Raw genomic sequence first — 23,617 nt, forward strand, 5'->3', positions numbered from 1 at the left:
CACACGCTCTCTGGGGACAGCCCTGCGGCATCCTGGGAAAAACAGGGAACTGAAAAAGGAGTTGAGATTGTGTTAGCCCCCTGTAATGCCAAGTGTTTTATTTTATACATTAGATTTTTTAGACATCTACATCATCATTGTGATTTTTTTTAACAAACTTTGAGAAATAAATTGCACAAAAATGCCAGATGTAGCAAGATTTATACAACTTAAAAGTCATGTATGCAAACTGATATTTCATATCTTTTAAAAAAAATTCTATAGGTTAAAAAAACCTCCCATTTTTAAAAAATGTAAATTGTCTGGCAATTATTTCATGGTTCAGGCTTTACAGGGTTGCAGATAGGAGAGAAGCAGTGGAGTTTTCCTTTAATGCTTGCTGTGTATGTGCTGTTTACAGCACATTCACATACTGGGAATGTTTTCATTTTCTTCAGTGTCCAGTAAAACTGGAGACCAGATGATAATTCACTGCTTTTGCTTTTCTGCTGACAAATTCCCACCTGTGCTTTTAGACAACCAACGAGAAAGAGGATAACCGCATGAAGAATGTCCCCGTCCCAGTTTACTGTCGCCCTCTGGTGGAGAAGGATCCCAACAGGAAGGTGGGAGAAAATCAGGAGGGATGAGGGTTTTCTGTGAAAAAACAAAAACACCTCAGATCTGTCGTTAAATGTCTTTTTGTTTAGGTTTTGTAGAATTATTACCACTAACCATGTGACATTAACTTGCCTGCCATTTCGGACATATGGCAACCATGGTGAATAAGACCCCAGTCACACGGGCCCTGAGACTGCTCTGTGACCATCTGGCAACCATTTGTAAAGGAACAATGATTGTTGGTTGCTGGAGGTTGATGGCATTCTTGGGGAAAGTTATTTTCTAGTGACTTGCCCATGAAGCACACAGGTCACACAAACCAAGAATAGACTTTTCAGTAAAGGAGATCTCGAGACATGTTGTATCCCGTAATTAACCGTTTGTAATGATCAATACTGGGGGGAAAAAAACTTCAAATGTCAAAGTCTAGCTGTGCAAAAGCAGAAAGTGGACTCCAGAGACATAATGTGAACTTAAAATCAACCTTTAATGCTGATCATTCAGAGGAATAACAAAAAACTTCAGAAACTAGGTAAGTATTTGAGTTGAACAGAAGGCAGAGAGACACACAGCTATGGTGGAGGACACGACAAGGAGCTGAGGAAAACTGAGGACTTAAATACACACGAGGTAAAAGAGAGAGCGGAAACAGCCGGGGGGAAATAAAACACAGGTGAACAGAATCTAACTAAGGAGATGAGAGACTAGCAAAACTAAACAGGAAACATAAACACTGACACTCAGAATAGGACATATGAGCATTAAACAGACATCATCTAAGGAAGAACCGAGAACTAAGAAAGAATATAACAGAACTAGGAAATAATATTGTACATAATAGACATCTAAGACTCAAAAGAACACATCATGAACTCCACATCACTCAAAAGCCTGGCTCATGACCCAAAGTCACATGACTATACAGATTATTTTGCCCTGAAAACATTTGTTTGTGTTTCTTTTCTGCTATCTCACTGCAAGCGACATTTTCATGAGGATCTGGTGACAGCTGGTGTTCAGTCACTGCTAATCAAATATGATCAGCCCACACTCACAGAGTCATCATAAAGCACTTGAGCTGAATGTCTCTGTGCTAAACTCTGTTATTTAGCTATAAATAATTATTCTATCTGAAGGCGACATTATAAGACCCAAATTATGACTCTTGCACCGGGAGCCACATTAAGCCTCCAAATCATTTTTAAAAAGGTCACTATTGCAGGCATCTGCTTGCTTTTAGAAAACACATATATTAATATAATATGTATATATGTATTTATTATGCCTGTGTGTCTGTGTGTGCACATGTGTGTAGCTGTGGTGTGCAGCAGGAGTGGATTTGACAGGATGGAGAGTCAGCAGCCAGGAGACATCAGAGAAAGCACCAGCGTGCAGCACCGACCCTCTGCACGCTGAGGAGGACGGAGCTGATAAGAAGAAGAACCACACGTCTCCCGAGAAGAGGAAGGTGATTACAGCTCGCTTTCAAAACAGGCATTCATGTTGGCTAACGCAGAACACTATAAGTTAATATGTGCAAGAATTATCCTCAGTCGTTTAGAGTATGTCTAAAAATACTTCTGCTGGTGCTGGTTTCACTCACCGAGTAGACAAGGGTGCAAATGTGCAGTGAGGCCATTTACTGGATGTCTTTCGCCACGTTTCCTGTCTTCTTGTCTAAAAAAAAATCTTTAGATGCATTTAACGGCTCAAAACGATTCTAGATAGCATACACGAGTCATGGCTGTGTGCAAATTTAATTCTGCTTAGAAGGATTAAGTGAAGATCTGTCCAGGAGCCATTGTAGGAGCAGGCGGAGTTATCCAAATACTAATGAATGGTGCTTCGGTGCTTCCTTTACTGACCCATCGATTATGAAACAAAAAGAAATAAAAGCATCTCAAAGCCTCAGATCTGGCCCACTGCTCAGCTTTGGAAAATGTGGAAAACTATTTAACTTGGGTCTTTTAACTGTTTTACATCTTTTTCTACTGATACAGACCTGAGACCATAAGTACTTAAGTAATACAAAAACAGTTAAATGACAGAAAAGTTCCTATTTTTTCACCGCATGCTATAGAAATATTTGTGTTTTTTACAATAAGTTAAAAAAAGGGTGGTGTATGCGACTCACATCCCTGTCCTAAGGGCTTCTTAGAGCACTGAGACAATGGGCACATGTGCTGCTGTTTGGAAACAAGCCACACCTCCTCTTCGGGGTGGAGAGGACTTTCCCCCTTTGAACACCTACTTGGTGTAACTGAGTGATTTCTATCATATTTCATCTCTGCTGTATTTGAAGAATCCAAATCTGTTCTAATTATCATTAAGGGTCCAGGGGCGGTCGTCACATGTCGTCTTTACGAGAGTTAAACCAGAGCTTGTTGTTTCATGTTGCTACTCTAGGAAAATGTGTAATGCAGCTGGTCGGCAATGAAGTGATATTTTCTGCTGGGTTTTCCATGTTTATCTAATGTGCAGAGTAGAGAAGGAAAGTGTCTAAGATGCCATTTTTGTTGTCAGGTATTGAGACGTAGTTTAACAACAGCAGGTCCACATTATCCACATCTCACTTCTGTGAGATTTCCTCGTCACGTTTTCCACAATAATCAGGGAGCAGTGATCATTTAAAGACATCTGTGCTCTTTCTCTTTGTCATCTTTGTCTCCTCTTTCCTTTGCTCCCTCAGTCAAAGGAGCTCCAGGAAACAGACACAATGAGCAGTCGAGTGTGGATCCTCACCAGCACCCACTCTGCCAGCAAGGTGGTCATCATCGATGCCAACCAGCCCGGCTCACTGGTTGACCAGTTCAATGTCTGCAATGCCCATGTACTCTGCATCTCCAGCGTGCCAGGTGAGAGTGGAAGTGCTGCTTTGTTAGATGTTCGAACATGTGACTGCCTTCAACTTCTTGTTGCTTTGCGGTAAATGTTGGGTTTCTTGCATTTTCATATGTTAAAGTGCGTCTGTGTGTCTGTCTGTGGGTGTGTGCCTGTGCACAGCTGCCAGCGAGAACGACTATCCAGCCGGAGAGATCGTGTTGGATCCAGGTGAAGGTGGAGCAGGGGGAGGAGAGGACACCGGCAGCGTGGAGGGCATGTTGGCCGGCATCACTCTAGTCGGCTGCGCCACCAACTGCAGCGTTGCACGTAGCAACTGTTCCTCTCGCACAGATACGCCAATTATGGACAAAGGACAAGGTGGGCGCATGATAGATACTCCTTCACTCATGTACTTTTAAGGAAAGTGAGAGGTGTGGATGTCATAGTGTCATTTTGCTTTAGCTCCCATTGCTCCACCGATGAATGGGAAGATTCACCCAGCCCAATCAGCCGAGGAAGCCACGGAGGCCACAGAAGTTCCCGAGTCAACGGCCAGCAACACAGAAATGAGATCTGGACCTCCGGGACCGTTTACTGAGCACGTCTTCACTGATCCTCAGCCTCGTCCAGCAGATGCCTCTGATAGGTAGGAGGTCAAAGTCTGACAAGTCCTCAGGATTGTCTAGGATAAATTAAATAGCACGTTATCAGACAAGGGAAGGAAACAGTTACTGTAAGCATGCCATCAAAAGTGGATCAACTTCCCTGTTTGGAACCTGAAACTCTGAATTTTCCACACAGGAGCTCAGGCCAGTCCAAGGAGGAAACATCACACCCTCCAGAGTCAGAGGATGGAGGTGATGAGACCAAAAACTACACCAGCGTGGCCCCCACCATGTGGCTCGGGGCCCAGAATGGCTGGTGAGTCACTCACAACGTCTGCTGAAGCCTCACAGTGTCCACTATCACAGCAGTTTATGGCGTTTTTCAGCATTTTTAACCCTGAGTCATTAGAGTCATTAGAGTCAACTAGAGTAAGTTAAAGCTTAAATCAACATTTGATGGATGCTTTTTGATAAACATAACAGCTTTACAGTTACTTTATCCTTATCCTTGTGCCTTCCAGCTAAAACACACATAAATCTTGTGCATCTTATAGTTTCTGTGAGCTCGGGAGTAACCTGATTCTGTTTTTCCTTCCAGGCTTTATGTCCACTCAGCTGTGGGAAACTGGAAGAAGTGTCTCCACTCCATCAAACTTAAAGACTCAGTGCTCAGTCTGGTGTAAGAAGAAGAAAAAGACATCAATGCATCTCTTATTTTTATATATAGTTTTAAGCAGAGTCGAGGATTTTATTTTTATGAGTTTCAGTTTGTCCAGTGATCTCCATCCTTGTAATTGCAGGCATGTGAAAGGCCGCGTGCTGGTTGCCCTCGCCGATGGGACACTCGCGATATTCCACAGATCGGAGGGTAATCGAACTTTAACAGAGACACCAGACGTTAGTCTGTTAGGGGAAGTTATGGTTGCAGGTGGAATTGGAGCGTTGCCACCAGTTCAATGTGCGTGCACAGTCAAAATCAAAGATAGAGAAAGCAGTCGATAAATGACTCCAGTAATATGACACAAAAGGCACAAAAATGCACATTAGAAAGGAATGTAGGGATGATTTCATTTATATGTATGTTTATTTACCTTTGTATTAATTCTTCCATATATTGATTTTATATAAATAAATAGCCTCAACCCACAGTATTATTGTTAGCTAGGTTAGCTCGGCAGCTCAGGTCTTGAGAAATCTCTTGTCTGAGATTCATCAGTTGTCTAACAGGCTGTGATTCAAAGTGTTTCCAGAGGACAGTTACAGGGACAGTCCCTTTATTTACCTCATTTAATGAAGCAGAGATGTGCAAAAACTCACAGAAACACATTTAGCTAATGTGTGTGTTTCTGTCATCAGATGGCCAGTGGGATTTGTCCAACTACCACCTCATGGACCTCGGCCGACCTCATCACTCCATCCGCTGCATGGCCGTCGTCCACGATAAAGTGTGGTGCGGCTACAAGAACAAGATCCACGTCATTCAGCCAAAGAGCATGCAGATAGAGGTGAGGCACGAGCCCGCTGTCGCATCGCTGTGCTGAAGAAACGTCTGCAGCTTCAGTCCTGCAAACGTGTTGTTTTTAGTTGTAATAATATAATAAACACCACTAAATCCTTTCTGTTTGGCAGAAGTCCTTCGATGCCCACCCTCGGAGGGAGAGTCAGGTACGGCAGCTAGCCTGGATCGGTGATGGAGTCTGGGTGTCGATCCGACTGGATTCAACCTTGCGTCTCTATCATGCGCACACGCACCAGCACCTCCAGGATGTAGACATAGAGCCATACGTCAGCAAGATGCTGGGTGAGTTTATCTTAGTTTATTTTGTGAAGTGTGACGTTTCACTTTTGGAGTTGCATGTGATCTGTGCAGCATCCCACTCACTCTGGTTGTGTCTTGTAGGTACCGGCAAGCTGGGATTCTCTTTTGTGCGAATCACAGCGCTTCTGATTGGTGGAAATCGTCTTTGGGTCGGGACTGGAAACGGTGTCATCATCTCCATCCCACTGACAGAGAGTATGAGTCTTTTTTCTTTATTTTTTGGTGCCTAAAGGATCAAAGGTGATTATTTGTCATAAATACTTGAAGTTTTAGGTGGTTTACACAGCAGAATATCTGGATAACCTGTCAGCAAATGTTTGTTACATTTGATGCACGGGACCAGGCTCCCAAAGGATACAGATACAGGTGTACAGTTCATAAAGTTGGCTTTATTTTACCCTCCAAAATGTTAAAAGGTAAATCAAAAACACAACAGCACTTTACAAAATAAAAGAAGAACTTATAAACTGACCAAATGGGCACAACTTGACTTATATTACTCATGGAGCAAGCCATTATAAACACAAAGGGAGGTAATAACCACACTCACTACAAAGAAACCCTGCCCAAGCTATCAAAGCAGATGTTTAATGCACTTGTTAGGCATCTCCATGCAAACCAGCTCCACCCTCAGCTATAAGCAGTATCAAATATTTATGTAGTCACTGTGACCTCACCCACTGCTTTTAAACTGCATTTTTAAAATTCAACTTTTAAAGTTGTTTTTTTTTTTTTTTTTTTTTTTAACCTGATGAGGTTGAAGTGATGGAGTCCTAATTTATCAGCTTCCCCATGGTGTAACACAGACACCCATACTGGATAATTAAACACTAGGACTTTAACTCACCAAAACCTCTGCAATGATCTGAACCACACAGACATGAGTTCAATAATCCATTAGAAAGGGACACTTCCCAATCAATCACACATAACACCATGATCATAATCATCAAAATATACTTTATTTACTTTATAATGAAATTGATTTTGCAAGTTTTAAGTTAAGGACAGCCTCGTGAGATGATGATTTTAAGTAGCAGAATTCCTAAAGTCTGACTTGCATGCGCTCCACAATCTGTGTCCTTTTCAATCATGCTGCTACGATTGGTGGTAAGTGGCTCCTAGAGGAAATGCAGTTTCTGGTCTCAGCTAGTTCTTTTTGTAATAAACAGGCAGGACTGGAGCAGCACAGAGGTTACGCAAAAGACAGAGGAAAAAAGAGTGTAAATGAAATTTAGATGACAGTGAACGAAGACAAACAAACTGAATGTGTGCTGAATCTGAAGCTCAGCAGGTAGGACTACAGTAAACTTAACATGAACCCAATCTTGTCAAATGTCCTCCGTAAAGGAAATTCATTAGGTGGCCGAATTTGGCTCATTTGTCCACACAAACACTCTCCGCTACCGCAGCACTCTCTATCAGTCTCTTTAGTTTCCTTCTTCTTCTCCCCATCAGCTCCCCAACTTTCTCCACCTTCTGTTTTTCTTTGCTTCCCTCTGTGGTTTCACCCCTTTCACAAACTCTCCGTCGTAACTGTTACTGTTGCTGTGCTCTTTCTCCCGCTCTCCCTCCACTCTCCTCCGCCTCCCGTAGCGGTGGTCCTTCACCGAGGACAGCTCCTGGGTTTGAGGGGTAAGTGGGAGCGCTCCTAACCTCCTTTTCACCCGGTCGAGCCTCCGTGTCTCCTGATACAACATGTCACTTGCTGTTAAACTTTGTCTGCTATGTGCTTGTTCTGGGTACGTGTCCAGCTCTTTGAGCAGTGCAACAGTTTAGCTGAAGGTCACAGGGTACACTGTGTGCAAGGATTTCACAGTTTGCTGAACTTTAAAAGCAGCTTTTTACTTGGGATTTGTTTTGCATGTCTATGATTTGTTTATTTTTATGCGTAACAAATCCATTGCATGCAGCGGGCGTCTTTTAGCGAGCTGAGATTTTTTTTTCAAAAATCCTTTGTTTTCAGTTGATCTGTGGAAAATTAATTTTTATTTGATGATGTCATGCTACCGAATGTGATTTGTTCACAAACACGTGTTACTCGTGTACTCTTACCCTTTACGCTCTCTCTATCAGCCAATAAGGTGTCACCTACATCTTCTGGCGGGGTGATCCATGTGTACGGCGACGATGGCTCTGAGAAGAGCAGCGGCAGCTTCATCCCCTACTGCTCAATGGCACAGGCCCAACTCTGTTTCCATGGACACCGTGATGCTGTCAAGTTCTTCGTCTCTGTGCCGGGTAGGCCTGAATCTCTGCCTGAATCTCTGCTCCCTTTAATTCTGAATTTTAAATGGACTGTGCACTAATAGGCATGTTTAAATTTACACGTCTTGCCTTAAATGTTAAAAGACACATATGTAGACATCACAAATCTGTGATAATACTGTTCCATCGCTCCCAAAATGTTAGTGACTATTTATTATCTAAGCTCTGCTTCTTTCCAAACCTTTCTGATATATTAATCTGACGTTAAAGAAAGATTGTGTTTTGTTACTTTGTGAAGGTGTCATCAGTGACACTTTCAATACGTAAATGTCATTTTCAGTAACATCTTTCTTTCCTGTTTTTCTTTTTCTTTTGGTGACAGGCAATGTCCTGGCTACCCTAAATGGCAGTGTGTTGGACAGTCCATCAGAAGGACAGGGCTCCACCGCTCCCACAGAGACGGAGGCGCAGAGTGTTCAGAACGTGTTGGTGCTGAGTGGAGGCGAGGGTTACATCGACTTCCGCATAGGTGAGCATTCAAACCTGTCCTGAAACCAGTGCGTATATCCGATACTGCATATTTTGGTATCGATCTGATATCGAGTAAATACAGTATTGCCGATACTAATACCGATATTCATACTTTTAACTTATTCAGTTCAATTCAGTTTTATTTACTTAGCACCAAATCACAACAACAGTTTCCTCAAGGCACTTTATATTGTAAGGTAAGTACCCAACACTAATAAAGGTACAACTTTTAAAGCCAGCTTATGTAGGAGAGGGCTAATAAATCACTGTGGTTTTTACTTTCCACAGTAATAATTAACACAACAAAACACACGTTTTATGTTTTTTTCCATTTTCACAAACTAAATTATCGATCCTGTGGCACTAGTATCGGTCCAATACCAATAAAAGCATTGGTACTTGTGTTTCTGATACCTGGATTGAACCACTCACCCCTAGCAGCCATGGTTTTTTAATTTGAGAAGTTGGAACTTTTTCCGTTTGGTCCTGTAATGGTCTTGGACTTGGATGGTTCATTAGCAAGTAATGAGTAATTAGTTAATTAAAGGTTAAAGAAACCTACTGGAATAGGACATGCCTTTTATAATCCATGTCACCAGCATAGTTATGTACTTTCTCATGCCTGCTTCTTTACCACAGCATCCAGGTAAGTTGGTTAAGTGTAAATAACAGCAGACGGTCTTTGTTTTTGCTTGAACAGCAAAGCTGATTAGCTGTCTGAAAGAGCAACGTGAGTGTATTTAGACTCATGAAAAGTACAATAGTATCACATCAAATTATGATGAATGAAACAGTTTCAAAAAGTACACAAAATGCTTGTAACTATTTGAGCACAAAGTTTGCTTTCATGTTTTCATGGCTCTGCTTTGTTTTTTCTTTCTTCTCAGGCGATGGAGAGGATGATGAGACGGAGGAAGGAGAAAATGGTGGTGGTGGGGCTTCGCAGAACAAACCTACTTTGTGCAAAGCTGAGCGGAGCCACATCATCGTCTGGCAGGTGTCTTATGTACCCGAGTGACACCTGAGATCTGCTTTAACACCTCACGCATCCACCCATCTCCTTAACGAGATCTCTTCTCCTGCCCAGAAGCTTTCAGCCACCCAAACCTTGTAATTTTCCCCCGGTCATGTAAAAGTCCCCCCTTTGGCTCTAAAACGACCATTAAAGCCGTGTATCGTCCCTTGTAACTATTATACCCCCTCCTGTCCCAGACCTTAAAACCTAGAAACCTGCCTGCCATCCTGTTTCTGTCCCACGCAGGGCATTGTAATGATTCATGAGCTTTGTAACCCAGCCTCATAACTACCTCCCTTCTCTGTATCAACCTTATATTCACCCTGTAAGCACACTGTATCTCTTCCTATATTTACCTCAATTGTCCTGCATCTGCCCCAGAGTTATTCCTCATCTTCCTCCATTTAGTTAATCATCAGTGAAAACTCCACCTCATTTTAAAGCAAAGCCCCAAAATGCACAAAAATAAGGAAAAAGAACAGCAGCAGCAGGAAAGGCAACACCGGCATGTAGACATCAGTCCTACCAACGGCCATCTGGCAGACCATTAACAATCAGGGACTCTGCTTTATGCATCTACATATTCTTAGACGGTGTGCGAGGAAGCAGAAAGCTGAGGCCTCGGTTTAAGGTCAAAGTTCACACAAAAGTGTGGCGTTCAAGTCAGGATGAGCATACACGGAACAAATAGGAAGTCAAATTACTTAATTTCCAACCCCCTGCAGAAGCCTGGGTTCTCCCAGCTGCTGATTAAAACATGTTGCTTCACATGTCACAATGAGTCGCCTCCATAAGAGTCCTGATGGGGCTCTAAGGTCAGATTGTGTCCACATACAAAAGGAGTTCCACTGTGTCGAGGGTTCAGTCCAGATCTCATCTCTCTCATTTCTCTGCCTGGCTGTTGATGGGACGGTGAACAGTGGCGTGTTGTCATCGTATGTACAGGGAGTTGTGTAAATCTCCACTGAAACCCATCCTCTTTGTTCAGTATGGAAATTCTCGCATTGATCTCCATCTCTGTGTATTAAATATTAAACATATGTGTGCTCAGAACAATTAACCCGGGTTTGTGTCGTCTGTGTGTGTGTGTCTCACTTCACAACAAGAAGAACATTTTAAAAAGTATGTTAGGTTTATTCTTTTTTTTTTTGGACAGTGGTAAAATAAAGCTTCTTAACAGCCAATAAAAGCATAAACGTGACCAATCAGGTAAACATTATTTAGTGCAGCATCACTTTAACAGGCTATATGCATTTGGGGAGCTGGAAAGTTTACATTCAAGTACTTTTACATGATCTTTGTACTTGGAAAGTACAAGAAGCTGAACATGTGTGCAAGGCAAAGACAATGTGTTGGTAAACTGCTCCCGTTTAGTTAGAAGTGCCAAAATAAAATATAAAAAAACATTCATCTATGGGACACGCTTCATATAAACATTACATGTTTGTACCATACATGAACTGCTTACATCAGTGCCTCTCAAACTCGTTCTGAGTTTTACTTTTTAATATTGTGGACTGAAAAAACAAGCAAAAGCTGGAAAGAAAGCAGAAGCCAGGTTATTGCTCACTTAGTGCATTTTGCTTGGTAGTGTCGTCTCACCTCCCTTAAGATATAAAATAATGTATGAAAAAGATGAAATACAGGACGGCAGAGATGAGCTTTCAAGTATCTACAAACTACTAAAGCCAAACAGTTCATCTGAGGTATGACGTGATCCACCTTATATGATAAAAACAAAAAAACGTTTACGATCGGACAGTGTTCGTGCAGAAAGTCAGTTGTAGAGCCAGCGGCTGCTGCTGCTCTCCCAGCGGTGAAGCTCGCTCTGACGAAACCACAGAGAGATTTCCTTCTGCGCGCTCTCCACAGAGTCGCTGCCGTGGATCACGTTTCTGCCAACAAACATTTAAAGAACACTGAGACTCGAAATACCATCTGCCCCAAACACAAACTGAGTCATTCATTAATAATAAGCAGGGGTCTGAGGGACAATTCACCTGTTTGTCCTCATCATTGACTTTATTTTTCCAAATAAAGACTTTTTGAAGTTGATGACATCTCAAAAAGTCTGATTTAAGATGTTTACAGTAATTCAATTCAGCTTTATTTATATAGGACCAATTGACAACAACAGGTCATTTTATTTTGCAAAGCAAAGGCCCAACAATCACATGTTCCCTTATGAAAACGAGAGAAAAGGGAAACGGAGCGCACAGGGAAACAAGGACAAAACAGGAGCTTTGTGAGAGGGACGACAAAACTATGACATGCACAGTGTTGGGGAGTAACGGAATACATGTACCGCCGTTACGTATTTAAAATACAAAATATGAGTAACTGTATTCCGTTACAGTTACCGTTTAAAAATGTGGTATTCAGAATACAGTTACTTTGTTGAAATAAATGGATTACACTGCGGTACTTTCCTGTTTCATTTTGTCGCGGGTCAGGACTGTTTGGGTTTTGCTTGACAGCTATGTTCTGTTGTTCCAGGCGGCAGGGTTACGGTTGCCATGGTTACAGGGCGACGCTCTCTCTCTCTGCGACTGTGTGTTTCCTGGGTGAGAGAGCGCCTTTTCGTTGTTGTTGTTGTTGTTGTTGTGCTAAGCTAACAGGCAGAATGCTACAAGCATAGCTCTAAAGAATGTAGCATCATGGGCAGTGTAGTCCGTGTTGCAGGGAGAATGGACTGCCATACACGTTATGTGTCTGTGAGCGCGAGGAGGGAGAAAAAGGCGAGTGGAAAGGTACGAGTTGTCATCGAGGAAAAACGGGAGCTGGAAGCATGTAAATATAATAATAACCACTTCAGCCAATAAGAGTGCCTGACGAGCCCAGTTGTAAGTAAGCTATTAGGACTCGACTGTACACCGTGTTCGTGTTTTCCTCCGAAAACAATAAGTTCCGTTGGAGCAGCCTTTCAACGCCTCTCTCTGTCTCTCGCAAGAAAAGTTGACCCACACAACAAAGTAAAGCTATTTTTCGGCTACGAGCCGACAGGGACCCCGCCGTATTAGTCAGAGGTCCCTTTACTACAGTTCGGAGTCGCGGACCTTCAGTAATAGTAATAAATCACACAGCAATAGTACATTCACGTTGTTGTAAAAAGCATGATAATATATTAAGTAATCCAAAGTATTCACAATACGTTACTGTCATTGAGTAACGTAACGGAATACGTTACAGAATACATTTTGGGGCATGTATTCTGTATTCTGTAACGGAATACATTTTAAAAGTAACCTTCCCAACACTGGACATGCAGTAGTGAAAAGAGGTGAGTGGAGAAGAAGTTCTCAGTGCATTATGGGAAGTCCTGCAGAAGTCTGAGCCTATAACAAGGGAGGATTCAGGGTCACCTGATCCAGCGTGAACTATAATTTTAACAAAAAGGAAGGCTTAAAGCCTGATGTTATATCAGCGCTTATGCGTCGGCATTGTCTGAGTGGCGACTATCTTTCTGAGCATGAATAGAAGTGACCGTGTGATGATGTTGTGTCAGTAAGCAAGCCACCAATGAGGAAGGTATACTGGCACCTAGAGCTGGGCGATAGAACGATAACGATATGTATCGCGATATAACTTTTTCTCAATAGAAAAATTAAACTATTGCGATAGACCTCGCCGCTCTTGTCCTCTTAAAAAAAAAAAAAGAAAAAAAAAAGAACAGCCAATCCAAATTAAGTAGCGCAGAGCCGAACCAATCACAGCCGCAGCGTCACGTCACGTGACTTGTTACGTACAGCACAAGTGCCAAGCCGCACATGTGTATTTGTTTGGGAAGCAGCCAGCCACCGTACCGCCCGGGTAATGGAGGAAATGAGTGTGCCGACTAGAAAAATCAACCGAGCGTGACCAAAGAGAAAACAGATGATGGTTCCAATGCCGGAGAGATTGTCGAACGGAAGAGCCATAGAAGTTCCGTAGTGTGAAGGTATTTCGGCTATTTCAAGTCTGACAAAAAACAGAGTAGCGTGCACTGTAAATTGTGCCGAAAGCAAGTCTGGAAATACAATAAACTGGTGCATGCTCAGGCTACGTCCACACGTACCTGGGTATTTTTGAAAACACAGATTTTTCTATGCGTTTGCACCTTTCGTCCACACGTAAACGGCGTTTTTGGTCACTGAAAACGAAGATTTTTAAAAACTCCGGCCAGGGTGGATATTTTTGAAAACTCAGTTTTTGCATTTACGTGTGGACTAGAAAAGGAGAGATTGAGAATTTCCTTTTAGTTCTCAGTTTATTTGATACTGACAAAAGTTAGTCAGTTTTGTCTGTTCTTCTGTAAAACAAACTAAGATTTATTTTTAGAATTAATATTTTGTTTCTAAGTGGAATTGACAATTTAGTCTGTTTCGTTTGTTCTATTTTGAAACTTAAACGCTTTAGCGGCTGCCTTTTGTGTAGTTTGCAATATTTGCCTTTATTTATCTGAAAAAGTCTCATGTTCCTTAAGTACATCTACCCTGTTGAACTTATTATGGGAAATAAATATTTAAATAAAAACAAGCTGCTGATTATTTCACATTTTACTTGTGAGCAACGGCACATTTAAATCTTACAAATATAGTTATTTGGCTTATATCGTGATAGATATCGTTATCGCCTGAAATGAAAAAAACATATCGTGATATGAAAAAATCTTATATCGCCCAGCTCTACTGGCACCCTTAGGATAATAAGGTCCTTTGACATGTTAGCTGTCGGGGCAGCTGCTGCAGCTGCACAGTCAACAGTAGTACCAGCAACAACTAATAACAAGCTCTCGCAGTCACAGGAGGCTGTTGTTGCTAGCACCAGCAGTGCAGAAGTGCAGGAGGAGGGACAGCAGTCCCAACAACAGAGGGAGAAAGAGACAGAGGAAGGTGTAATTAAGGACTCATGTAAAATGAAAGGCTATATAGAGGCTTTCTAGTCTCTGCCAGTGCTCTCAATGCCACATTCGGGATCAACTGCAGGCTTTTCAGGGAGCTTTTAGGACATCCTGATGGTAAGAAATTACAACAGTCTAGCTGTAACAAGTAGTTTTTGAATATCACTCTGAGACAGCATGTTTAAAATGTGAATGGCAGCACCTATCTTGATCAAAAAAGACTCAAAGGTTCCTCACAGACTTACTAGAGGCCATGCAGAACATGTTTCTAAGATTGTTAGCTCCAAAAAAAGCATGAAAGCTTAAAATTTCAATAATTACCATGTATATTGATTAACTAATCATTTGAACTCTGCAATTAATATCAGCAAACTGTCAGTGACAGTTTTTGCCTCTGTGTACCATCACAATGATACAAATCAATTGAGACATTCAGCTTGAATTGAAATAAATAAAAATGCATGGCATAAAAATCTAATTCTCCTTTAAGTAGAGTGAAATCGCTCACCTGCCCACCTCCACACTCAAATCTCCCCGGATGGTTCCAGGCAGCGAGTCTGCAGGGTTGGTCTCTCCCAACATCTTCCGTGCAGTCTTGACCACATCCAAGCCCTGCCACACCTGGAGGAGCACAGAGAGGTACACTACAGCACATCTGTAATCTGAGTGACCCCACAAGCTACTGCGAAAACCTCAGCGTGGAACAATGTGCGCATCACGTCGAGGAGTCTCACCATCGCAACAACTGGTCCCGAGCTCATGTAGGTTACGAGTCCACCGAAGAAGGGCCTGCTCCTCAGGTCCCAGTAGTGTTCCCTAAGAAGCTCCTCTGAGGCCTGGTATACAAACACACACACGACAGATTAATGGATAATACCGTGGTTCATGGGTCACAGATCAAAATATTTTGGAAACACGCAGCTGCTCCAGGCATACCTGCACAAGTTTCAGCCCCACCAGTTTGAAGCCTTTCTTCTCAAAACGACGCACGATTTCGCCCACCAGTCTCCGCTGCACGCCATCTGGTTTTACGGCAACGAAGGTGCGTTCATTCACCCCAGTCCAGCCTAGAGTTGAATAAAACTTGCTTACACTTGAGCTTAAATGAGCAATACAATTACAATTATTCTGCTTGTAGCCACTGCACTCTGCGCATAGACACATTAAAGGGGGCCTGTTGTGCATTTCCTTATTTTATGTCACATATGTACCGTTACAGTGTTGGCTGCTCACATCAAAGCCGGTCAAAATATCAAAGAATGACATCAGCGTGGGCCACATTTGTCCCAGAGATCTCTCAATATAAGAAAAGGAAGTGTGATGGCAACAGTACAGCCCAGTTTTCTCACTGTTGTAGTTAATGAAAGAAAGCTGTCAGCACAACTCTTTGGGCTTAAACTGGAAGAAGTTAATGTGTAAAATTACGGAAAAGGTTCTCATAGCTTGTTGGCCGAACTGTCCTGTAAATATAAGGAGGAAACTTTTTGTTAATTCACAGTAAATACAGTATTTTGTGCATTTATTTGGCAGCACTATATAATGATGTTACACAGATTGGCATTATTAAGGTATTAGCAAGTGCTGAACTCATCATTTACAAAGCATTACTCCTCCTCAGTATGCAATTTTTAAATACAGACATTTTATTATTATGACCATGATTATGATTATTGTTAGCAGTGATAGTAATACAAGGTGAAACAGTAACAGCTGAATAAACATCTGTATTTATAAAACACATGCTAAAGAGGAGTAAAGATATAAATGATTAATTAAACTTTACTAATGCTTAATAGTGGGACATTATTATAAAGTGCTACCACTTATTTTACTGTGGAAACAAAAAACCAGAAATATTTCTGGGGGGGTTTGTGGGGGAGGTCTTAAATACAGTTAAGAGCCCCAAATTTATGTTTATTTATTGCCGGGTGATTCTGGTCCCTGGAGCCTTATGTTTGGCACCCCTGGTTTAAACCTCTTGTTTCCACAGGGATGAACTGAATGGCTACACCCAGATCAGTAAAACGTCTACAATGAATATTTGGAACTGTTAATCGTGCAGAGCCCAACAATAGAAATACAGAGTTGAAAATAAGCACAGAAAGCCCCTTTTAAAACTTCGCAAGCAAAAGTGCACACGTCTGAAAGCACTAGGTGCATTTGCTGTTTTAACCACACTACGTCTTGATGCATGCTCAATCATCCAGATAAGTAAATGCCAAAAGGTTGATTCTGTTCATCTGCGCGTAGCGTTGTCAGTGGGAGAGACGTTTCGTCACTCATCCACACTACATTTCCCACACCGTGGAGGCCTGTGGAGGATCAAACCTAACGCCCCTAACGCTCAGCTGCTCGTGCCACAAACCTCGCGCTTACAACTTTCTGGGTGTTCCTCACAAAATTCTTCGATTCTCGCGTGTTTAGCCACCAAATCCTCGAGCTCGGACCGGTCTGGCTGTCCCCTCTTTCTCGGCCCCATTGCAAAGCTCTTCCTGCAGCAGCCAATCAGCGCACACACGCGCTATTAATAGGATGATGAATCAACTTTTCTCACGCTGAGGACGACACATGGACCACGCGGCTCTCAGCATAGATTAGTTAACAAGCTGGCCACACTGCAGTATCACCCACGGTCACAGAAAAACTAACCACTAGTCAGTCCGAGTTTCTTCTGTCAAACTAAAGTTAGTAAAGGCAACACAACACCACTGCTGTACCGGTTAACTGTGCCGCTGCCTGCAGCTAGCCGAGGCATCTGTCCGGAGGGTTTCCTGGGAGAAAATGATCCTGTGAAAGTCAGACTGGAGGCCCGTGAGTGACAGAGGAGCAGATACAAGCACGTTTATTACCAACCTGACTGAAAGATCTGAGCAAATATGGACAGAAATAAGCAGATCATTGTCGTCAGCGGACGGGGATCAATGTCGGGTACGATAAAGAGGAGGAAAGAAGGATGCGCGTGCACGTAGCTTAAACGCGGGCTCACGAGGAGCGGCTGAAACTGCAAATCATGTGGCGCAAACGACCAATGGTATGCCGCTCCCAAAATTTGCTCCATCTGATACCAAGTGCCGATACTTTCAACCAATGAAGGTAGCTTATGGAGGGGAGAGCAGCATATCATGACTGCAACATCGCTGTGCTTAATCTGAATACTTTTAATGACAACGAAATGATGTGATTTTTGCTTTCCACTGTTAAAAAGTATCCCTTCATAGTATACTGTTAGCTGAATTCTACTGATATACTCTAAATATAAGTTGCAGTAATTCATGCAGTTTGGTAGCAAAAATCTAATAAGGCATTGCAGTGCAAGCTCAATGTAATTAATCATTTCAAAGTAGTTTAGTGTTGCTGCAGCAGTCCAGGATGACACTGAACAGATGGGCATGCACGGGTCAGACTATGGGAAGTATCCCTCCTGTCTGTTAAAAACGAAATACATCATCAGTTTGTGCAGCTGGTTTGAAAGCATGGCCCTGCTTGAAAAGGGCCACAGCCCTTGCCAAACAAACAGAATGGTAATGTGTTTGAGGGTATTGTGTGCTCACCATGAGCTGTTCTTGTGTGTGACAAGTTCATTGATCGTGCACAGAGAGTCTCTCCTGTTTGGCATTTGCAGTCTAAGACAAATATTTGTGCGCTTTTATAACTGTAGCTACATTCCTTTATAAACTGACAGGCAGTTCACATGTTCTGCTCCCAGCCCTGATGATACCAGTGCCAAAGTTGTTATCCATACTATCAATTTTGCCAGAGTGAGATGTAGAATAAATACAAATAAGTAAGTAAGTAAAATTTTATTTATATAGCACCTTTCTAGACAGAGAATCACAAGTGCTGCACATAGGATAACAAGTCATAAAACAGGCAAAAATTAACCAAAAGCAATTTTAAAAGGTGAGTTTTGAGTTGTTAAATGTTGGTTTTACATCAAATGACTTCTTTATTGTAACTTTGTGAATGCGATAAGAGTTTGAGTGTAAAAAGTGTGGAGGACAAGGATAGTCAGGCACATCAAGAACATCAAAGCATTTAGGGATTTAATCTTTAATTGTGCAATAAAATGCATATTAGTACATTCATTTACATTATTTATATAGAAATTAATATAACAATTCATTATTAGATAATTTAATGGGCAATAAGAAGAAGAATGAATGAATGAATGAATAAAACATTTTCAGATTCAGAAAACCTTTTTTTTTAACCCTTGTTTAAAAAAGGAAAATAAGTAAATTAATTCAAAAATCAAATCACAAATATAAATTATTTCTGACATTTAAAGTGGTGATTCCACAAATTGATTCTTTCATTCATGTTAATACTGAACCAGCAGCATCATGACTGGTTTAGACTTCTGCTGTGGATCTTTGTAGAGTTTAACCTAAACAAGCAGCTGATGTCATTCTTAGCATTTATGCTTGTGCAGGTAAATTATGTGTTCATTACTTTGTGGTTGTGTCCTGGTGTTTTATATGTGGTGCCAAACACAACAGATACATGCTGACATTAACATAAACATAAAAATGTGTCAAATGGAACTAAATTCAGTATTAGCATATACATTTTGAGCTGACATAATCTATATGAAAAAATCCCTAAGGGGTTCATGTATAGCATCCCCAGCTAAAGCTCTACAGCAACATGCAAATAAATGCAGTACAGAGTGAGGTGGAAAATCAAAATATTTGTTTATATCTCATCATCCTGTTTCTTGTCAGGCATGTGGAAAACGTTTCCATCAGGCTGCATCACCCAGCTGATGTCTACAAGCTACAACTACAAGATGTCCTGACAGCACAAAATCTTCTGTCTGTTTATGTCACAGGTGTTGTAAATGGCCAAATTGTACAATAAGATAGTTGTTGAATGATTATGGTGTGGTTAATGTTTTTTACTACACATCACTGCATCTTACATTAATTTCTGAAGAGTGATAGTCCACAGTATTAGCACGAAACAAAAAGACATCAAAGCCGAGTTTACTACACCATATGTGCAGTAGTCCACGTTAATTTTGTGTTTGCCAGTTTGCGCTTCACACGAAATTCAGTTGTTCTGCATTGAAGTAGAAACAAGCACTTTGTCAGTATCTGTGTATGCAAAGGTTGTGCTTTCCTATAATGTTATTTTCTGTGAACGACGTCTGTTGTTCTTAAACTGGAAATGTTAACTTTGTTTGTACAACACTATTAAAAACACAAAGTTACAGAGTGCTTCACAGTTTTAAAAACCACATGATAAATATACATGTTCAAACAAAGAGACACATAATCGACCACACAGTCAGACATTCATTCCAACATAAATGCAGACGCACAAACGATCCATGGGCAAAGATAAAGGAAGAAACATTTGGGGAAAGCTAACCTATAATTTATTTTTTTTTGCAATATTCTGAAGTGAAAATATGATGATAACAGGGTTATGAATAATATGTTTGAGATATGTAAAAAGAAATGAATTATGTATGGAGCAGTAATTCATAATGGTGTGTTGTTATCATTTTAATTAAAAAAAAATTACCTTTTTTGGCCTTTTTGCAAAATAATTTTGTTTCTGTGTGCAAAATAGAATAATATAAGCATCCAAAATAAGACTGTGATGTTTAGAAAATCTGTGTTAAAAAATTTGTATAGTTTAACATTATTTGGGAGATACTTTTTTCTTTCTTTTTGTAAATGAAATTTAATAGGGGGACTAATATTTCTGTCCTCATTTGTATATAAAATGTAATTAAACAGAACAGCAACACACATTGATGGAGTTGCCCATGGTGAGGCAACAGGCTGGGGTGGGGGTCGTAGCTTGCTGCCTGATTGACAGGCTTCACCTATTTACCCAATAACGGGGAGAAACACAGACTGTATATGGAAGATGGACACCACCTTAATATCACCTATTTTTTTAAGCTGTGCATTTTTACGGCTCTTTAAGGTGTTTTGCAAACAGGTGTGATGACAGATGGGTAGCTTATGGAAAAATTGTGTTGCACAATTATGATTCAAATTTTCAGATTATCTTGAAATTTTAAATTAGGTATCTCAGCATTTCAACTTTCTTTGTTGAAATTGTTTTTCTAACTAGAGGAGTGTGCCGCCAGCTGGCCATTATACTCATGTAAGACACTGATGTGACTTTTCACACCCAGGAGCTGTACTGACCCCAATCTCCACATTGTTCTCACTTTGGTCCCCAGCAATAGATATGCACATTTTTAAGCAGATCAGATGAATAGTTGTTGAGATAGTTGATGAACAGATGCCTTCATTTATTATTTATGTCTGAATCTGACCAGTGGTACGACACTCTACACTGGATTAAGATCCTTTTCATTAAAATGTACTTTTAATATCCTGGCAAAGGTTTGCCTTCTTAAAACACAAATCATAGGAAATGCAATAAACCAGCAGAATGGCAGCAGTATACTAAAAACTACCAGTGACTCCATGTTTAACATAATTTGCGAAGTGACTATGTAGGTTAGCTTGGTAGCACATGCAGCTTTGGGGTCAAATGTTGAAAAACACTGTATGAACTGCAACATCATGCACATGTCCCCTTCAGTCATTTTAATTGTATTATTATACAAGAAAATGACTAAAGGCTACTGTTTACTTTTATACTCTGATAAAGCAGCTGGGCTTTTTTTTTTAAGTTCTCAGATCTTAACCAGAATATATCCAAGTCAAAGTTACAAGTTTGCAGTGGACTGTGATGTGATGCAGCTGTAATTACCTGCACATAGAAACAACAGAAATAACTTAAAAGGGGCTACATTTCATCTCAAATTTAATATTCAGCATACAACAATAACACACACACGCACAAGGGCCTGCATCAGACCCACAGAGAAGTATTCTGAGTGGAAGATTCAGCCAGATATTGAGAAGCATTTGTCAACAATGATCTAGTCCAAAAATATCCAGGATCGGTAAACATTCAAGTGAGGCCATTACACCGCAGTCCCCTCTTTCCTCTGTCGCTCTTGTTCCTGCGTGTGGAAATAGTCTTTGTTAAGTAGAACATCCCTCTTTAAAGGCAGGACGGGCTCCTCTGCCGCTCTGCTGCCTCCTGCTTTCTTCTGTTGTGCCAGCAGCATTGCGCGGAGCAGGGGAGGGTAGGCGACGTATCGGACGGGCGGCTCGGGCAGAGGCTCAAAGTCCTTAAACTGCTGCTCCATGTGTTTGGGAATCAGGCGCCAGTCATGGTACATCACCTTGTCCATCTCTTTGACCTCGCTCTCCTTTTTCCCTGCAAACGATAGTTTGTTTGGAGAATATTTACCAAATCACACATTTCAGGCAACACAGGTATTCATAAAATACTGATTAAAAATGGCTGTTACAGTAAAAACAAATAAGACAACACAGGCTACAATGACCATAAACAGTGATATTATTATTATTATTAATAGATAAAACTAATCTTACCTTTATAAGTGAGGATGCCCCACGCTTTGCCGTGATCCATGTTCTACAAAACACAAGGAATAGTTTCCATTCCTTTAGTAACAGGAATCTCCCTTTTATCTAGCATAACAGTGTGCAGGCTCCATGCTCTCACCTCGGATGTGTAGTCCACCTTGACCTTGGTGATCTGCCAGTAGCTGGGCTCGGAGTGGTCCTCCAGCCAGGATTTGCGGGTGAAGAGTCGGCCCACTCCGAACAACCTCATCCCGGCCAGCAAGGAGAAGAGGCGGCTCTCCCTGCGGACGTCCTGCCATGCTAACACCGGCAGCATCTTCCCCGTGAAGGGCCGTTTCATTGTCTCGTAGTCCAAGGCGTACTTCTGGGACTCCCGGGGCCGGGACTTGAGCTCTCTGTACGCCCGAATCTTCCGAGCCATCTCCGCGATGAGGCGAAGTCTCTTTTTCTTCACCATAACTGCGGTGTCTTCCTCACAGCTACGATAGACACGGGTCAGCGATTATCCTGAAAAATAAAAATAAATCATGTCATAGCTGATCTTGAATTATGTCTTTGACCTGTTAGAGTAACTAAATAAAAATGCAATCAAATGGAGAGCATCCTGTTAGCCGGTGTTCCCGGCTCCGTGCTAAATAACACCAGTTATAAGTCGTTCCAAACATTTGTTACCCATAGCAGTGAGCTACTATCGAAAGTGTTTAAAATCATTAAATATCTACATTAAATACCTGAAAACTCCCCAGAAGAGAACTGCCGCTACTTGACCTCCGCAAGCAAGGTGCAGAGCTTCCGACGCGCTCTTGGTCCGGGCATAAAATGGTCCGTGGGAACAGCCAGCGTGCTTTTGTTCCGTGTAAGGAGAAGTTCCGTCTTCATAAAAAATAATTTAAAAAAAATTAAGAAATTAAAAATTATCATTTTATAAGAGAGCTTAGATTAGCCAATAAAACGTATGCCAGGCAATCACACACGAACACAGTAAATACAAAGTATTTTAAAAGCAAAACCACCAATTAATGTGTTTTTAAGATGCAGTGGGTTTACTCAGTTTCCAAACAAATCCGTTTCATTTAAGTAACTTTATGTATTAATTTATTTGTTATAAATATCGATATTCCTTCCTTCTTATCTCAATAATTCACCGTTTAGTCCCCCTCTATGGAGGACCACAAGAGCCACTAGCCCGTCTGTCTTAGTCCAATTTTGCTTGCTGTATGTCCTTTTCCTTAAACCAAACGCAAAGAAAATTTACAGGCAGTTGAAATGAATGACAGGTGAAAACATATTTTGTGAGTCATTTTCAAAATTAAACCCCCCAAAAGAAAAGAAACTTCTTTTCAACTATATGTAATATTAATTGTTAAGCTTTCTTTAATGTGCATTTATAATAATCAATAATCAATATTCTGAAATGCAAATGCATTTAGGCATGTAGACAGAGACCTGCTCAAGTTTAAAGTGAGCATCAACAAAGGTGATTTAAGTGACTCTGAACTTTGGTTCTTAGTGTCAGAGGGGGGAGCTTTGAACATTTCAGAAAATGCTCGTCTGCTGAGATTTCTCCAGTCACCACAGAGCACCTTTAGGATGTTAAATGTTGAATCTACGCCACAATGAACTAAGTAGTTCTGCAGGCAACAGAGGGCCAAACTTGGGACCACTAAGGTGTACCTAACAAAGTGTCTGTGAGTGCAGATTAACACC

The 23,617-nt window shown here is 41.2% G+C and overlaps 3 protein-coding genes across 23 annotated transcripts in view; 1 reads left to right on the plus strand and 2 right to left on the minus strand.

Moving 5' to 3' along the window:
- Positions 1-11,327, plus strand: part of mapk8ip3 (mitogen-activated protein kinase 8 interacting protein 3) — a 32,815-nt gene extending 21,488 nt beyond the window's left edge. For 17 of the 20 annotated variants that reach the window (XM_080904429.1, XM_080904430.1, XM_080904443.1 and 14 more), the window contains 15 exons: positions 516-605; positions 1,916-2,068; positions 3,290-3,455; positions 3,604-3,801; positions 3,886-4,069; positions 4,225-4,344; positions 4,627-4,707; positions 4,829-4,896; positions 5,385-5,533; positions 5,658-5,829; positions 5,929-6,042; positions 7,444-7,482; positions 7,924-8,088; positions 8,438-8,584; positions 9,474-11,327. In XM_080904429.1, coding sequence (XP_080760555.1) covers positions 516-605; positions 1,916-2,068; positions 3,290-3,455; positions 3,604-3,801; positions 3,886-4,069; positions 4,225-4,344; positions 4,627-4,707; positions 4,829-4,896; positions 5,385-5,533; positions 5,658-5,829; positions 5,929-6,042; positions 7,444-7,482; positions 7,924-8,088; positions 8,438-8,584; positions 9,474-9,604 — 1,977 coding nt within the window. In that variant the 3' untranslated portion in view covers positions 9,605-11,327. The remainder of the gene's footprint in view (positions 1-515; positions 606-1,915; positions 2,069-3,289; positions 3,456-3,603; positions 3,802-3,885; positions 4,070-4,224; positions 4,345-4,626; positions 4,708-4,828; positions 4,897-5,384; positions 5,534-5,657; positions 5,830-5,928; positions 6,043-7,443; positions 7,483-7,923; positions 8,089-8,437; positions 8,585-9,473) is intronic. The other 3 variants (XM_080904447.1, XM_080904438.1, XM_080904442.1) reach the window with 2 other exon arrangements.
- On the minus strand, positions 10,711-17,491 carry nme3 (NME/NM23 nucleoside diphosphate kinase 3). 2 transcript variants are annotated; one of them, XM_080904449.1, is made up of 5 exons: positions 17,334-17,491; positions 15,417-15,547; positions 15,215-15,316; positions 14,997-15,101; positions 10,711-11,496 (listed from the first exon to the last, which is right to left on the minus strand). In XM_080904449.1, exons 1-5 carry the CDS (start codon positions 17,377-17,379, stop codon positions 11,350-11,352), a joined length of 531 nt encoding a protein of 176 aa, XP_080760575.1. In that variant the 5' UTR covers positions 17,380-17,491; the 3' UTR covers positions 10,711-11,349. The 2 variants fall into 2 exon arrangements, with proteins under 2 accessions (XP_080760575.1, XP_080760576.1); XM_080904450.1 differs by having other exon boundaries at positions 14,989-15,101.
- Positions 17,492-21,258: 3,767 nt separating this feature from the next.
- Positions 21,259-22,730, minus strand: mrps34 (mitochondrial ribosomal protein S34). The gene is made up of 4 exons (XM_080904451.1): positions 22,642-22,730; positions 22,050-22,417; positions 21,917-21,959; positions 21,259-21,737 (listed from the first exon to the last, which is right to left on the minus strand). The coding sequence occupies exons 2-4, from the start codon at positions 22,365-22,367 to the stop codon at positions 21,439-21,441; spliced, it is 660 nt and encodes a 219-aa protein (XP_080760577.1). The 5' UTR covers positions 22,368-22,417; positions 22,642-22,730; the 3' UTR covers positions 21,259-21,438.
- Positions 22,731-23,617: the final 887 nt, after the last annotated feature.

The sequence above is a fragment of the Rhamphochromis sp. 'chilingali' genome (genome assembly GCF_963969265.1).
Source record: "Rhamphochromis sp. 'chilingali' genome assembly, chromosome: 15".
Lineage (NCBI taxonomy): Eukaryota > Metazoa > Chordata > Actinopteri > Cichliformes > Cichlidae > Rhamphochromis > Rhamphochromis sp. 'chilingali'.